The sequence below is a fragment of the Rhinoderma darwinii genome, chromosome 3, assembly GCF_050947455.1.
Source record: "Rhinoderma darwinii isolate aRhiDar2 chromosome 3, aRhiDar2.hap1, whole genome shotgun sequence".
Classification (NCBI taxonomy): domain Eukaryota; kingdom Metazoa; phylum Chordata; class Amphibia; order Anura; family Rhinodermatidae; genus Rhinoderma; species Rhinoderma darwinii.
The window spans coordinates 89539158-89554983 of record NC_134689.1 but is presented as its reverse complement, the minus strand read 5'-3'; the positions used below and the strand labels follow the sequence as shown (position 1 = coordinate 89554983).

At 41.1% G+C, this 15826-nt stretch overlaps 1 protein-coding gene across 1 annotated transcript in view; it reads left to right on the top strand.

The window, feature by feature from the left end:
* The window catches only part of HSPA4 (heat shock protein family A (Hsp70) member 4), a 105490-nt gene that overhangs the window by 66430 nt on the left and 23234 nt on the right, over positions 1-15826 (top strand). The window contains exons 7-15 of the mRNA XM_075856453.1: positions 3487-3731; positions 3900-3976; positions 6091-6242; positions 7646-7752; positions 8447-8580; positions 8997-9178; positions 9263-9349; positions 11999-12151; positions 12953-13078. Of these exons, the coding sequence (XP_075712568.1) occupies positions 3487-3731; positions 3900-3976; positions 6091-6242; positions 7646-7752; positions 8447-8580; positions 8997-9178; positions 9263-9349; positions 11999-12151; positions 12953-13078 (1263 nt within the window). The remainder of the gene's footprint in view (positions 1-3486; positions 3732-3899; positions 3977-6090; positions 6243-7645; positions 7753-8446; positions 8581-8996; positions 9179-9262; positions 9350-11998; positions 12152-12952; positions 13079-15826) is intronic.

Genomic DNA, 15826 nt, shown 5'->3' with positions numbered 1-15826 from the left:
CCACAGGCGCCCAGAAACCAATCCAGCAACATCTGTACTCCAAATGGCGGTCCTTCCCTTCTGAGCCGTGCCGTTTGCCCAAACAGCAGTTTATGACCACATATGGGGTGTTGCCGTACTCGGGAGAAATTGCTTTACAAATGTTGGGTTCTTTTTTTCCTTTATTTGTTGAGAAAATGAAAAAATTTGCGCTAAAGCTACGTCTTATTGAAGAAAAAGGACTGTTTTTATTTTCACTGCCTAAGGCCTGATTTACACGAGCGTGTGCGTATTGCGCGCGCAAAAGGCATTTGACAGCTCCGTGTGTCATCCGTGTATGATGCGCGGCTGCGTGATTTTCGCGCAGCCGCCATCATAGAGATGAGGCTAGTCGACGCCCGTCACTGTCCAAGGTGCTGAAAGAGCTAACTGATCGGCAGTAACTCTTTCAGCACCCTCGACAGTGAGTTCCGATCACAATATACACCAACCTGTGAATAAAAAGACGTTCAAACTTACCATGAACTGCCTGCTTCCTCCAGTCCGGTCTCCCGGCCGTTGCCTTGGTGACGCGTCGCTCTCTTGTCATCCGGCCCCACCTCCCAGGATGACACGGCAGTCCATGAGACCGCTGCAGCCTGTGATTGGCTGCAGGCTGTGCTTGGCCTGTGATTGGCTGCAGCTGTCACTTGGCCTGAATTGTCATCCCGGGAGGTCGGACTGGAGGAAGGAGCCGGGACTTATCGGTAAGTCCGAACTTCTGTTTTTTTTTTTACACGTATATGTATATTGTGATCGAAAGTCACTGTCCATGGTGCTGAAACAGTTTAAGTCTTTCAGCACCGTGGGCAGTGACTGTCTCCTGACGTCGCGTACCCGACATTTTTTGCCGGGTTCGGTCAAAACGAGTTCGGCCGAACCCGGTTAAGTTCGGTGCGCTCATCTCTAATTTGACACTCCGTTTGGATGTTTGTAAACAGAAAAGCACGTGGTGCTTTTCTGTTTACATTCAGGAGTTTGACAGCTCTTGCGTGATTTTCGCGCATGCAACGCAGTAGCGTCCGTGTGCCATGCGTTGCTTTCACGCACCCATTGACTTCAATGGGTGCGTGTTGCGTGAAAAACGCACGATTATAGAACATGTCGTGAGTTTTACGCAGCGCACTCACGCTGCGCAAAATTCACGCATCGTCTAAACTGCCCCATAGAGTAATATAGGTGCGTACGACACGCGTGAAAAGCACGCGCGTCGCACGCGCGTATATTACGCTCGTGTAAATGAGGCCTAATTCTAATAAATTCTATGAAACATCTGTGGGGTCAAAATGCTCACTACACCCCTAGATGAATTCCTCAAGGGGTGTAGTTTCCTAAATGGAGTCCCTTTTTGGGCGTTTTCATTGTTTTGTCCCCTCAGGGGCTTTGCAAACGTGACCTGGCCTCCGCAAACCATTCCTGCTAAATGTGATCTCAAAAAGCCAAATAGTGCTCTTTCCCTTCTCAGCCACGCCGTGTCTCCAAACAACCGTTTATTACCACATGTGGGGTATTGTTTTACTCGGGAGAAATTGCTTTACAAATTTTGCGGTGCTTTTTCTCCTTCAGTCCTTGTGGAAATTATAAAAAATTAGCTAAACCTACATTTTCTTTGAAAAAATTTAGATTGTCATTTTCAGGGCCTACTTCCAATAATTTATGCAAAAAACCTGTTGCGTCAAAACGCTCACTATACCCCTAGATAATTTCCTCAATGGGTGTAGTTTCCAAAATGGGGTCACTTGTGGGGGGTTTCCACTGTTTTATCCCCTCAGGGGCTTTGTAAATGTGACATGGCCTCCGCAAACCATTCCTGCTAAATGTGAACTCCAAAAGCCAAATGGCGCTCTTTCCCTTCTCAGCCTCGCCGTGTGTCCAAACAGCCGTTTATTACTACATGTGTGGTATTGTTTTACTCGGGAGAAATTTCTTTACAAATTTTATGGTGCTTTTTCTCCTTTTAGTCCTTGTGGAAATGAAAAAAAATTAGCTAAACCTACATTTTATTTGAAAAAATGTAGATTTTCATTTTCACAGCCTACTTGCAAAAAACCTGTGGGGTCAAAATGCTCACTATACCCCTAGATAATTTCCTCAAGGGGTATAGTTTCCAAAATGGGGTCACTTGTTTGGGGTTTTCACTGTTTTGTCCCCTCAGGGGCTTTGTAAATGTGACATGGCCTCCGCAAACCATTCCTGCTAAATGTGAACTCCAAAAGCCAAATAGCGCTCTTTTCCTTCTCAGCCACGCCGTGTCTCCAAACAACCGTTTATTACCACATGTTGGGTATTGTTTTACTCGGGAGAAATTGCTTTACAAATTTTGCGGTGCTTTTTCTCCTTTAGTCCTTGTGGAAATGAGAAAAAAAATCGCTAAACCTACATTTTCTTTGAAGAAATGTTGATTTTAATTTTCACGGCCTACTTCCAATAATTTCTGTAAAAAACCTGTGCGGTCAAAATGCTCACTACACCCCTAGATAATTTCCTTGAGGTGTCTAGTTTCCCAGATGGGGTCACTTTTGGGGGATTTTTACTGTTTTGGCACTGCAAGAGCCCTTCAAACCTGACATGGTGCCTAAAATATAATCTAACAAAAATAAGGCCCCAAAATCCACTAGGTGCTCCTTTGCTTCTGAGGCCGGTGCTTCATTCCAGTAGCATGCTACGGCCACATGTGGGATATTTCCTAAAACTGCAGAAACTGGGCAACAAATATTTAGTTGCATTTCTCTGGTAAAACCTTCTGTGTTTATAAAAAAAATTGTATTAAAAATTTATTTCTGCAGAAAAATGACATTTGTAAATTTCACCTCTACTTTGCTTTAATTCCTGTGAAATGTGTAAAGGGTTAAGACATTTTCTAAATGCTGTTTTGAATACTTTGAGGGGTGAAGTTTTTAAAATGGGGTGACTTTTTGGGGGTTTCTAATATATAAGGCCCTCAAAACCACTTCACAACTGAACTGGCCCCTGTAAAAATAGCCTTTTGAAATTTTCTTGAAAATGTGAGAAATTGCTGCTAAAGTTCTAAGCCTTGTGAGGTCATAGAAAAATAAAAGAATGTTCAAAAAACGATGCCAATCTAAAGTAGACATATGTGTGATGTTAATTAGCAACAATTTTGGGTGGTATAACTGCCTGTCTTACAAGCAGATACATTTAAATTGAGAAAAATGCTAATTTTTGCAATTTTTCGCTAATTTTTGGTGTTTTTCACAATTAAATACTGAACATATGGAGCAAATTTTGCCAGTAACATAAAGTCCAATGTGTCACGAGAAAACAATCTCAGAATCGCTTGGATAGGTGAAAGCATTCCGGAGTTATTACCACATAAAGTGACACATGTCAGATTTGAAAAATGAGGCTCTGTCCCTAAAGAGGGAAGGGGTTAAGTTAAAGGCTCCGTGATAAAAGGGTGTACAAGAATAGCCGTAATGTTATAATATTGTCTCTCATGTTTCCTAGGTTCTAGCTACGGCCTTTGATCCATTGGTGGGTGGAAGGAAATTCGATGACGTTTTGGTTAATTATTTCTGCGAAGAGTTTGGCAAGAAGTACAAGTTGGATATCAAGTCAAAGATAAGGCCTTTACTGCGGCTCGCCCAGGAGTGCGAGAAACTCAAAAAATTGATGAGCGCAAATGCTTCACAGCTGCCGCTCAATATTGAATGTTTCATGAATGATATTGATGTCTCCGGATCGATGAACAGGTGATTATTTTCTGTTCTCTGATATGGGTAACATTGTTCTTATGCTTGGTTGTCTTAACTGAGCTTTACGTTGATTCCTCCGTTTCATATTTTTAGTTTATGGCTCCATTGTATTTATTGTTTTTAATCTGTTGTAATTTTTAATTATTTTCTCCCTTTAATTCTAAGGGGTCATTTTGAGGACATGTGTGATAGTCTCTTATCTCGAGTTGAATCTCCACTCCGCAGCGTCTTAGAACAAGCCAGTAAGTAAGCTAGATCACTGAAGCTATAGATGTAAATGGTTGGGTTTGTAATCTAGGACATAAGAATTTATGCTGTAATGATCAAAACACATTGTTCTTACATTAAAAAAATCTTGACCCTGCTAAACCGTGCAAACCTAGAACATTATTGTCTTAGTCTTATGTGTGGAGCAATGCAAAACTTTGGTACGTAACTGAGTACAATTTTTTTTTTTTTTTTTTTTAATTGAGGTTATTTCACAAAAACTATGATCTAGAGTGGAGAGCTGCTGCATAGTCTATGTAATACTACATTACCTATAGCATGCAAATCTTTGTGTATTTATCTTCTCCTACAAGTGCCCCAATTTCAAAGGATTATCTGAACATGACGTATCAGGATGCATGTTGCAAGCTTTAGTGTGTGTGTGTGTGTACACAAGAAAAACACTGGGGCAGATTTATCACAAATGTCAGATTAGCACAGCTTTCATTTTTATAGATCCGTTAACCCCTGTCTGCACCACAACGTACAGTTACGTTGCGGATTATTATGTGGGCACAGAATCTGTACTATACAGACAACCTTCTGCTACCACGGCCGGGATCGGAGATAGCTCTGACCCTGGCCATCTAACTTCTGAACAGTCAATAGCGACCATGACATCTAAGGAGTTTATCGGAGGGAGAGGGCTCACTCTGTTTTCCCATTTGCGCCACGGCAATTCCGATGGTAGCCGGGAGCATAACGGAACCCAGACCTGCCATGTACCTATTAGACTGTGCCATAGGTAGGGCCTAAAAGATTGCCTGTGAGTTTTACACTGACAGGCAATAATGCTTTGGTATACTGGTTATACCAAAGAAGGTCACGTTTTTAAGTCTAGACTAATAAAAATGGTTTAAAGTTTATAAGGAAAAAAGCATAGAATAGTTGATATAATATTTATGCTGCACGGTGAACAGCATAAATTTAAAACACCAAAACCCAAGGGTGGATTTTATTTGATTTCCCTCCATTCCCAATAAAAAGCTAACCAGTTCATCCATAATCTATACCCCAAAAATGGTTATATTAAAAATAAATGACTCTTAACTGTATGAGGTTTTGTTTGGTTTTTTTGTGTGACGTCACTGGAAAAATCAAGTTATGGCTCTCTGAATGGGAAAATGAAAATGCTCTGTCCTAAAGATCCGAAATGGGCTGGTCCAAATAGGGTTATAGGGAACCGGTCACTAGATTTCCTGGCACTAAACCAACAGCATGTCGATATACTGCTGAGTGTCCTAAACATGCCCCTCTCAGAACGGTCCATTTTAGCAATATTTGTTCCAATATATCATACATCTATAATAAACATGTATAGTGTCCCCAAACTATTTGGTCTGACCAGGGGACAATATAAACATGATATATGCGAAAACTCTAAAGCATGAATAGGTAACTAGATGTATGGATACGTTGTAAAAAAAAATGGTAGTAGTTTTGGATAGGAAATTGTATATGTTGTATTATGATTGCAATTGTTTGATATTTTAGTTTCTCGATCTAATTCTTGTTTGATAGTGACCCGATTTAGGCACTTGAGGGCCTAATAGGAGGTTCCAGTGTGGAGCCGCCCTTTTCAGCCCATGATTAGGGTCATACTTTGATGTTGCACCTACGGTGTATCTGTTACCCACCAACCCATCTCTATACTCTATGTGCGTTTTCTATGACCTGGTGTAGTACCCCATCTGCCGTTTGGTCATCTGGTGAAATCAAAATTGTATTTTGATTTTGACATAGGTTGTTTTGCTATATTTAGTTATTATAATTGATTTTTTTTAAGTTCTGTTTTAAAGTTCTTTTGCTAATCAGTGATGTGTCTTTGTGGCAGACTATTTCACTCATCTTCAGTGATCTGTTTCTGTAACTCCCAGAGAAGTGAATGGTAGCTACAGACACGGCTTGGCATAGCGAGCTAAGCTGTTACCAGAATTTAGGATTTTAGAGCTTATAGTTAATAAATAGTTTTTTCGGCTATCATGAGGTTTTTTTTGTCTTAAATAATAGTGATATTATGTTATGTAATGCATACTTGTCATTTCCTGCTTTATCATAACCAAATTATTTTTTTTTATTTTTTTTGCAGAACTCAAAAAAGAAGACATTTATGCTGTTGAAATAGTTGGCGGTGCCACACGAATTCCAGCTGTTAAGGAGCGAATAAATCGTTTCTTTGGTAAAGAAGTTAGCACAACCTTGAATGCTGACGAAGCAGTAGCCAGAGGCTGTGCATTACAGGTCAGCGGACGGCTTTTGACTACATGACCTGGGGAAAGTTCTGTTCAATTTTTCAGATGTTTGAGCTTATCTCAGGATCTCCATAATGGATCTTATAGTACCTTTTTATATATTGTAACAGATCATCAAATATTTGTCTCTTTAACCCTTTGGTGCATTTGGACGCATATGTACGTCCAAATGCACTATAAGTTTAAAGCCTGTTTTATTTTTTATTTTTTTAGATTTTGCTGCAAATATTTTGTGTTGAGGAGCGGTCAACTCTCCTGACATGACTGGTTTAGTAAATAATTGAATTCCCTATGAAATAACTATTCTGGAGCTTCTTTTCGTAGAACTGTTTCGGTTTCTCTGTTTTTCCTCCTAGAAAATAATGAACAAATTGAGACCTGAGCGTTAACAGATGGGGATGTTTTCTCTGCATAGACTGACAATGGCCAATCAGTGCTGATAGTGTTAAATTGTATAGGGACACACTACTTTGACAAGGGTAATGGTAAAGCCCAGTTGTCAATTTATTCATAAATTTCTAGGAGGAATAACATCAACCGCACAATGCAGAGTTCCAGAATTATTTCATAGGGAAAAAAGTATTTACCAAAGTAAACAAACCTAGTCTTCGATCCGCATTCAGGACATCGGATTTCACTGAACAGGATTTGATGGTAGACTCTTTAATAAAAACCTACTACAAAAATTATTTTTAATACAAAATACATGCAATAAAAAAATATGTAAAAGTACTTTCAAATGCACCTGCAGAAATTGTTGAGTTTGCCCGCAGGTTTGTCTGCTGTGATTGACAACCATGCGCCTGAGAACACTTAGATGCCGCAGTCAATAGCGAACGTTGCACCTAAGCAGTTTGACCAAGGGAGGGAGCTCCCTCTATCAGCCCATCGACGCACTGGTGGGTTCGCATGGCAGCCGGGAGCCTAACAATGGCATATGTGAAAACCTAACAAATTGCCAGTGATACAGGCAGTAATGCTTTGGAATAAATTCCAAAGCGTTGTATTAGCTATCAAGTAATCGCTGCTTCATGTCCCCTAGTCAGACAAAAGAAAATGTAAAATGAAGTTGAATTAAAAAAAGCTCCCCCCCCAAAAAATTTTAGGGTTTAAAAGTAGCTCAACAAGAAAAAATATATTTGGTATGGACTCTATTGTAACAGCCCGTAGAATAAATTTAACATAGTATTTATACTGGGTGGATAGCAGACCTAAAGCGAATATTGTAAGTGTGAACTTGGCTTTATGAATCATCCGAAAGATGTGAGAGCTCTGATATGTATAGGGTACAAAACGTAAGCGTTGAGCCATCTGTCATCATGTTTTTAAGGCTCGAAGTATTTCACCTTTTTTCTTTTTTCCCCCCTTCTCATTTCTCAATTTTTTTTGTAGTGCGCTATTCTGTCTCCGGCTTTTAAAGTTAGAGAGTTTTCCATCACTGATCTGGTACCATACCCAATATCCTTGAAGTGGAATTCACCAGCTGAGGAAGGTTTAAGGTCAGTACAAACATAAATGATATACTTGTTGACAATTCTGCCATACTGTGCACCACTTTCTCTTAAAGGCTAGCTACTCCTTTTGTTTTTTTTTGTTTTCAATTGTTAATTTTCTTCCTAGATACAAAATTAAGCTGATGACAACATGGCCCATAGCAGTATTGTAGGGGGGGGGGGGGGGAATCACGCAGGCTGTATCAATGTAGTGAGGAGAGCATCCTCAGCAGAATCTACAGGGGGGGGGGGGGGGGCATCACACACGGGTAGCGTCAGTGTAGGCAAAGTTGTGAGGAGATTATACAGGAACTGCATTGCCTAAAGAAGGGGAAAGCCGTACAGAAATGAAGCCATGCTAGTCCATGAGTTAGTGAAGGCAGCAGCATCCTGGATTCACAGACCTCACATCCAGCGTAGGGCATGCATACATGAACCAAGTCTGAAACCAGGATCAGGTTGCAAACAGGCATATCAGGGGTCTGAAAATGAATGCAGTAATGGAGATTGCAGTCTGAAACTTAGTGCAACTTTAAATCAACATAGCCACTTTAACATGGAAAAAAATATATATTTTTCCATGTGTAATTCGTCCGTAGCCTTTAACATGATAAAATTAATCGTTATTTTTTTTTTTATAAAACAAAACAAACCCAAAAATATTTTTTGCAGTTCATTTAAAACTATTTTATGTTTTCAGTGACTGTGAGGTGTTTCCCAAGAACCATGCTGCTCCCTTCTCCAAAGTGCTTACATTCTACAGGAAAGAACCTTTCAATTTGGATGCTTATTACAGCGCACCTAAAGAACTTCCCTATCCTGACCCCTCTCTAGGTAAGTTCAACTGTTGTTTTTTAATATTACTTGGTTAACAATACCTAGTGGATAGTGGGTAAGGTAAGCTTTTTACTTCTGTTTTATTTTATATTTGTAACGCATTACAAATGTTTTCTGAAAAGTTACCAGAATCATATTGTGCAAAACTTTGCCATATCTGTATTGGAATAGTGCTTACCAACAAGCCATACTCTACCTAATATAGCCATCAACCCCTGACTAGTGCTACAGATGTGGACTTGAGTTGGGAACCATGTCCCATATTTTGTGGGACCCGCATCTGTCAGACATTTATGGCAAATCCTATGCATGTCATAAATGTCTAAGTTGTGAATACCCCTTTAAGTATGATAACATAACCGGTGTCTGAATTGGATAAGCTCTTTCTTAACTATGATGTTTGATTATGACAGGTCAGTTCCATGTGCAAAAGGTGGTCCCTCAGGCTGATGGATCCAGTTCCAAGGTAAAGGTGAAAGTACGCGTAAATGTCCATGGTATATTTAGTGTCTCAAGTGCATCTCTTGTCGAAGTCCACAAAACAGACGATTCTGAGGAACCTATGGAAACTGAGCAAGCTCTGAAAGACGAGGAGGTATTAGTTATGTAGCTCTCTACAATCGGTAATGTCTTTTGCTATTCTTGTCTGTTACTTATGCTTTTACGTATTTATTGACAGAAAATGCAGGTTGATCAAGAGGAGCAAAAATCAGAAGAAAGCCAGCCAGGGCAAGCTGAAAACAAGCCTAGTTCTGATGAAATGGAGGTGCGTGATGCATTTTATTATTCTAGAACGCATCATATACTTTAAATTGGAAACGAGAATAAGTGCTTAGTAGTAGAGAAGCCTTTCTGAAAACTTTTTTATTTTTTTTAAAATTTTGATTTAAAAAAAAAAAAATATGTAAGTATAACATTAAATAATGTTCTCCTGATCCCCCTCTCTTCGTCGCTGTGGATCCCTGCTTCTCTGGTGTTGTGATCTTCGTGTATTGATATGGTGTTTGCCTATGGTCACATGATCATCCCAGTTGGATGCGGTGACGTTCTCTCCATGGTGACGCAACGTCCTGCAACAGCGATTGCTGGCAGGGATGGGATTTCCAACCAGAACTTAAAATTTGCCATATATTAGTAAATCCGAAGTTAGAGCAACAGCCAAAGTTTGGTAATTATGTTGGTTTGCTTTAGAGATGTTGACCTTTTTGTTGTGGCCATTTTTGGAAGTGACGAGTGCAGCCATTCAGAAACTGATCGTAAACTATCTTTCAGCATCATATATCAGTAACTCAGTGAGTTTTAAAATTTCTGTGAAACGGAGTCAAAGGTGAAGACAAATTAAAGAATAAAATGCCCACTCAACTGAAGGGGATAAAAATTGCAAATTGTAAATAAAATTAAATACCCAAGCCTTGGCTATTGCGATAACATCTAATTTATTGATGTCCAATTTTACATTTTAATGCAGAGTCCACTGGTCTATAGCAGTGGTGAGTTCAGCACTAGTCACTGGGTGGCACCAATGGAAGGAAAATCCTTTGCACTCCAGAATATATAGAAACAAATTAAAGATTTTTATTGCGGTATCACAGATCATTTAGTAATTTTATAAATGGTATATTTCTATACTTAATTATTGGAGATTTTGGCCCTCCTGGGCCTTGGTCACTTGTATCGCAGGCAGTGGCTATGCAGGAGAGTGCCATGGATTTTCCTTGCGTCCAATGGTCTGGCATACTTCAATGGTCCCAGGAAAATGATATATGTGCTGCAATCAGATAGATGGTGCAATTCAGGTCATTTAACCAGTTCAACTTATATGACCTAGTGGCAGGCCCTCTTTAACCCCTTAATGACCGGCCTATTTTGGACCTTAATGACCAAGCTATTTTTTACGTTTTTCAATCGTCGCATTCCAAGAGCTATAACCTTCTTATTTTTGCATCGACATAGCTGTATAAGATCTTGTTTTTTGCGGGACAAGTTGCACTTTTTAATAGCACCATTTTTAGGTACATATTATTTATTGATTAACTTTTATTAACTTTTTTTTGGGGGGGAATAGAAAAAAATCAGAAATTTCGCCACTCTTTTTTGCGTCCTAAATCTACGCCGTTTACCGTGTGGTATAAATAACACTAACTTTATTCAGCGGGTTGTTACGATTGCAACGATACCAAATTTGTATAGTTTTTGTATGTTTTACTACTTTTACACAGTAAACGCTTTTTTTTCAAAATTATTTGTTTTTGTGTCTCCATATTTGAAGAGCCGTAACGTTTTTATTTTTTCGCCGATGCGGTCATATGAGGGCTTTTTTTTTTGCGGGACGACTTGTAGTTTTTATTGGTACCATTTTGGAGTAGATGCGACTTTTTGATCACTTTTTATTACATTTTTTTAAAGTCAGTATTCACAGAAAACAGCAATTTTTCCATAGTTTTTTATTATTTTTTTTACGGCGTTCACCCGTGCGGGTTAAATAATGTAATAGATTTATAGTTCGGGTCGTTACGGACGCGGCGATACCAAATATGTGTAACTTTTTAACTTTATTTTGTTTTTTTAATAGTAAAGCATTTTGTAAGGGGAAAAGCTGGGTTTTTCATTTTTTTTCACATTTTTTTTAAAATTAACTTTATTAAACTTTTTTTTCACTTTTTTACTAGTCCCATTAGGGGACTATAATATGCGATTCTGCGATCGCATTTATAATACACTGCAATACTTTTGTATTGCAGTGTATTACTGCCTGTCCGTTTAACACGGTCAGGCATCTGCTAGGTCATGCCTGCGGCATGATCTAGCAGGCATTCACTCCAGGCAGACCTGGGGGCCTTTATTAGACTCCCGGCTGCCATTAGAGACACAGACACTCGGCGATCGTATCGCCGGGTGTCGGTGGGAGAGAGAGGGAGCTCCCTCCCTCTCTCCAAAACCACGCAGATGCGGTGCTCGCTATTGAGCACCGCATCTGAGGGGTTAAACGTGTGAGATCGATACTAATATCGATCTCACACGGCAGAGCAGGGACGCTCCCAGCCCTCAGCTGCCTCTAGCAGCTGAGAGCAGGGAGATCTGACAGTTCCCTGCTCTGTAAACTTATTCCGATGCCGCGACGTAAAAAGTCTATGGCATCGAAATAAGGCCCGTTAGTGACCGACGTAGAAACACGATGGGCCGGTCACTAACGGGTTAAGCATTTGCTGACTGGGTGTTAATAATATTCATTGCTATAGAACATTTTGCATTTCCAGCAATATAGTATTTTACTGTATGGCAGCAACATGCTGGCTACTAACGAACTCTAGTTTTGCTTTGTGACCTTCTAAAACGGCAAAAAAATAGTGGCTAATGCACAGTGTAAAACGTGTTCGTCATATGTAAAAGGCTTCTGTTATGGTTTTTCTTTTAGACCTCACAAACTTCATCTAAGGAGAAGAAGAATGATCAACCTCCTCAAGCCAAAAAACCCAAAGTCAAGACCAGTACAGTTGACTTGCCCATTGACCACTTTCCTCCATGGCAGATAGGAAGGGACATCCTAAACCTGTTTATTGAAAATGAGGTATGTGATTTCTGTACTGATACTAATATGGGGAAATTAAGTCCTCTTGCGCGTAAAAGTTTAGCTACACTTAGTTTATCAAGTATGACAAACTTCTGACCAGTCATAGTGACATGTCAGAAGTTTTTTATTGGTGGGGGTCCGAGCACTGAGACCCCCACCAATCGCTACAACAGCTGTGAGCGCTAAGCCGATTCGTACCTGTTCGATACATCGACTTCCCATAAAAAGCCGGAGTATGGGCTCGTAGACTTTCTATTGAGTCCGTACACTGATACGTTTATTTCCAGAAAAAGCCGAACAGACACGAAGCAGCTGAGCGCTCACACGAGCACTTCATCTGCTTCGTTCTAGCTATTGGTGGGGGTCTCAGTGCTCATAGTGACATGTCAGAAGTTTTTGTCAAACGTTTAGCTACACCTGAACACAATAAGTAGCATATACTTACTGAGATATCCTTTCTCCACCGCAGGGGCACGCTATGTTCTCGGTCACTGGATCAGAGTGGCTGGGCACACACATTTGTACATCTAATGCCTAATATTCATCAGGTGCTAAAGTATTTTTCAAGAGTTTTAGCCTATTAAGTCCAAAGTGGCCTTGATAATGGATCTCTTGTAACGGCTGTAAAGGGACAGTGCTGACTACAGCCAGACTGCTGCCCAGCAGCCAACTAGTACTTCTTTCTAGCAAGGGGTGATATTATGATATTGGTGTACGTAGATTTGATTCCCAGTTATTACATTTAAGCATGGACAAGAACATCTGATGACTTATTGTTGACTGCTTGATGTACCTTAGGGAAAGATGATTATGCAGGATAAGTTGGAGAAGGAACGAAATGATGCCAAGAATACAGTGGAGGAATATGTCTACGAGATGAGGGACAAGCTGAGTGGAGTTTATGAAAAGTTTGTCAATGAAGATGTAAGTTATTGATATTCTTCGTTTTTGTAACTAAAATTTCTGCTGATGGTCCAAATCTGCCGCTATTAGGGTATGTTCACATGGAGGGAATTTGCGACGGATTCCCATTCATTTCAAAGGCAGTCGGATGCTTCTGTTTCCCGCTAGGTGAATTTTTCAGCTAGTGAGCAATAGATGCGTCCTGCTCTATCTTTGGGCAGATTCTGCCCGAACCTCCAAGAGAAGTCAATGGGAGGGAGAAATCTTCCTGCTGCCGATGGCAGGACTAGTTTCGCGGTGAATTTTGCGGTGGAACCTCCCATGCAAAATCCGCCGTGTGAACAGGGCCTTACGAAATCACATTAAAATACGGTTTCTTTTTATTTATTTTTAAAGGAAAATATGTTTGTGTTTTTTTAAACTCGTTTTATTAAAAGTAACTGTCAGAGTCAAACCATCACATACATCAGGAGAACATTATACATTCAATAGTACATATGTCAGAAGAATCAATATATACAAAGGGATTACTCGCAGGTATCCATCATAATAACCCGTGGTTCGCAGACCACACACACATACTACAGGATTCTCAATTCAATCCAACCCGACTTTTATTACATTACATCATGAGAATAGGAATACTCCCACATTTCAATATTCTACCACAACGCCCCAATCCTCTTGTACATCATACACTGAAGCACCTGGACGTGTCATCCTCCCTAGTCTTTTACCCTCTCCCACCCCCAGCTTGTGCCAGAGCAGCTGTCAACCCTTGGACTGTACAGTGAGTGAGATTCTATGAGCACCACCCTTCCCAGATCAGATCAAATTTAGCTGGCTTTCCCCGGTGTTTATACACTATTTTCTCAAATGGAAGCATGTCATTGACCATTTTACGCCATTGCGCTACTGTCGGGGTCCTCTCCGCCATCCATCTCTTGGCCACTGCCTTTCTTGCCATAAACAGTGTTTCTCTGAGAAAGATCCTCTCATATATTGACCATTGCTCCTCATTTAGCAGTCCCAGTAAACACACCTCCGGCCTGCATGTTATCGTCCTCCCCATCACTGCTGTTAATAATGCAACCACCTCCTCCCAAAAGCGAAGAATCCAATGACAACCCCACATTAGGTGTATAAAGTCTGCCCTCATCTCTCCACACCTATGACATTGTGAGGACTCCATTCTTCCCATACGATGTAACTTTACGGGCGTTAAATAACATTGGTGGATGATGAACAGTTGCACTAGTTTATTATTTGCAGCTGGTGAAACCAGCAGATGGGAACCCTGCGCCTCCCTCCATTCCTCCGCTGTGAGTTGTGGAATTAATGCACGCCACTTATCCTCCGCCCCCAGGGGCTCCATTCGCATTTTAGCCTCCATTAGAAAAGAATACATTTGGGAGACAACCCTTCTTGTAAACGGCGTGTTCAACCTCCCCACCAAGTCACAGCTAGAGTACGTCACGGAGTTCAATAGGAATTGTGCTAATAGAGCATGATGAAGCTGTATGCAATATAATTCATCCCCTGGCGGTATATTAAATGCTGTCCGAATCTCACTCACCTACATAACCAACCCTTCTTCCGTTAGCAGCTGTGACATAGCAACTACCTCTCTAGATGACCAGTAACGTTTCCCCACCAACCCATGCAGATGGGAAAAGCTCGTATTATCCCACAGCGGGCTCTCCGCCACCACCCCCACACACCCCAGTAGATCTTTAGCCTGTTGCCAGACTCTTCTGGCCAACTTATGTAAGGGTAACAGGGAACGGTGTCTGAAATCATGCGGCTCCAGTATCGGCCACAATGTTTTTAAGCCCAGTACCCGGGCTAGATGATTCTCAGCATTAGTCTTTAGGGGGGGGGAGACCGAAGAGATCAAGTACCTGAGCTGCCCTGCCAAGTAATATAGAAAAACATCCGGTAACGCAGCCCCAGCCTCATCTTTAGGTCTTTGTAGAATCGACAGCTTGAGTTTAGATCTCCCCCCCCCCCCCCCACACAAACGGCGCGAACAACGAGTTTATTATTTTAAAGAACCTTTTAGGCACCAACACAGCCATGTGCTCCAACACATACAAGAACTTTGGCAATACTATCATTTTTAATAGATTGACGCGTCCTGCCACTGACAAAGGCAGGCCTTTCCACACCTGTATTTTGTCCCTTAGATACGTGACCAAGGGTGCTACATTTAACCCATACGATCTAGAGCTATCTCTAGCAATATTAATCCCCAGGTACTTGAACTCTGATCTTACTGGCAGTCCGCAAAATTGGGTGCCCCATCCACAGTTATCCTGCCTCAAAGGCATCAGATACGATTTAGACCAATTAATTAGTAACCCTGAGTATCTTCCAAAAACGTTAATGAGGGAAATGGCCCTGGGGAGGGTGGCATTGGGGTTCGCCATGAACAACGCCATATCGTCCGCATATAATCCTATCCGGTCCTCTCTGTCTCCTATTCTAATTCCCATATATGCAGGATCCCTCCTGATGTTAAGAGCCAGTGGTTCAATGGCCAATGCGAAGAGAAGGGGCGAAAGTGGGCACCCCTGCCTCGTGCCCCTATGGAGGCCAAAGGAAGGGGACAGGGCCCCATTCACCAACACCTGCGCTCGTGGAGATTTATACAACCAGGAAACACAATTAATAAATCCTTCCCCAAACCCAAATCTTCGCAGTACCGCCAGCAGATAAGGCCATTCTACCGAGTCAAATGCCTTTGCCGCGTCCAGAGATGCCACCGCC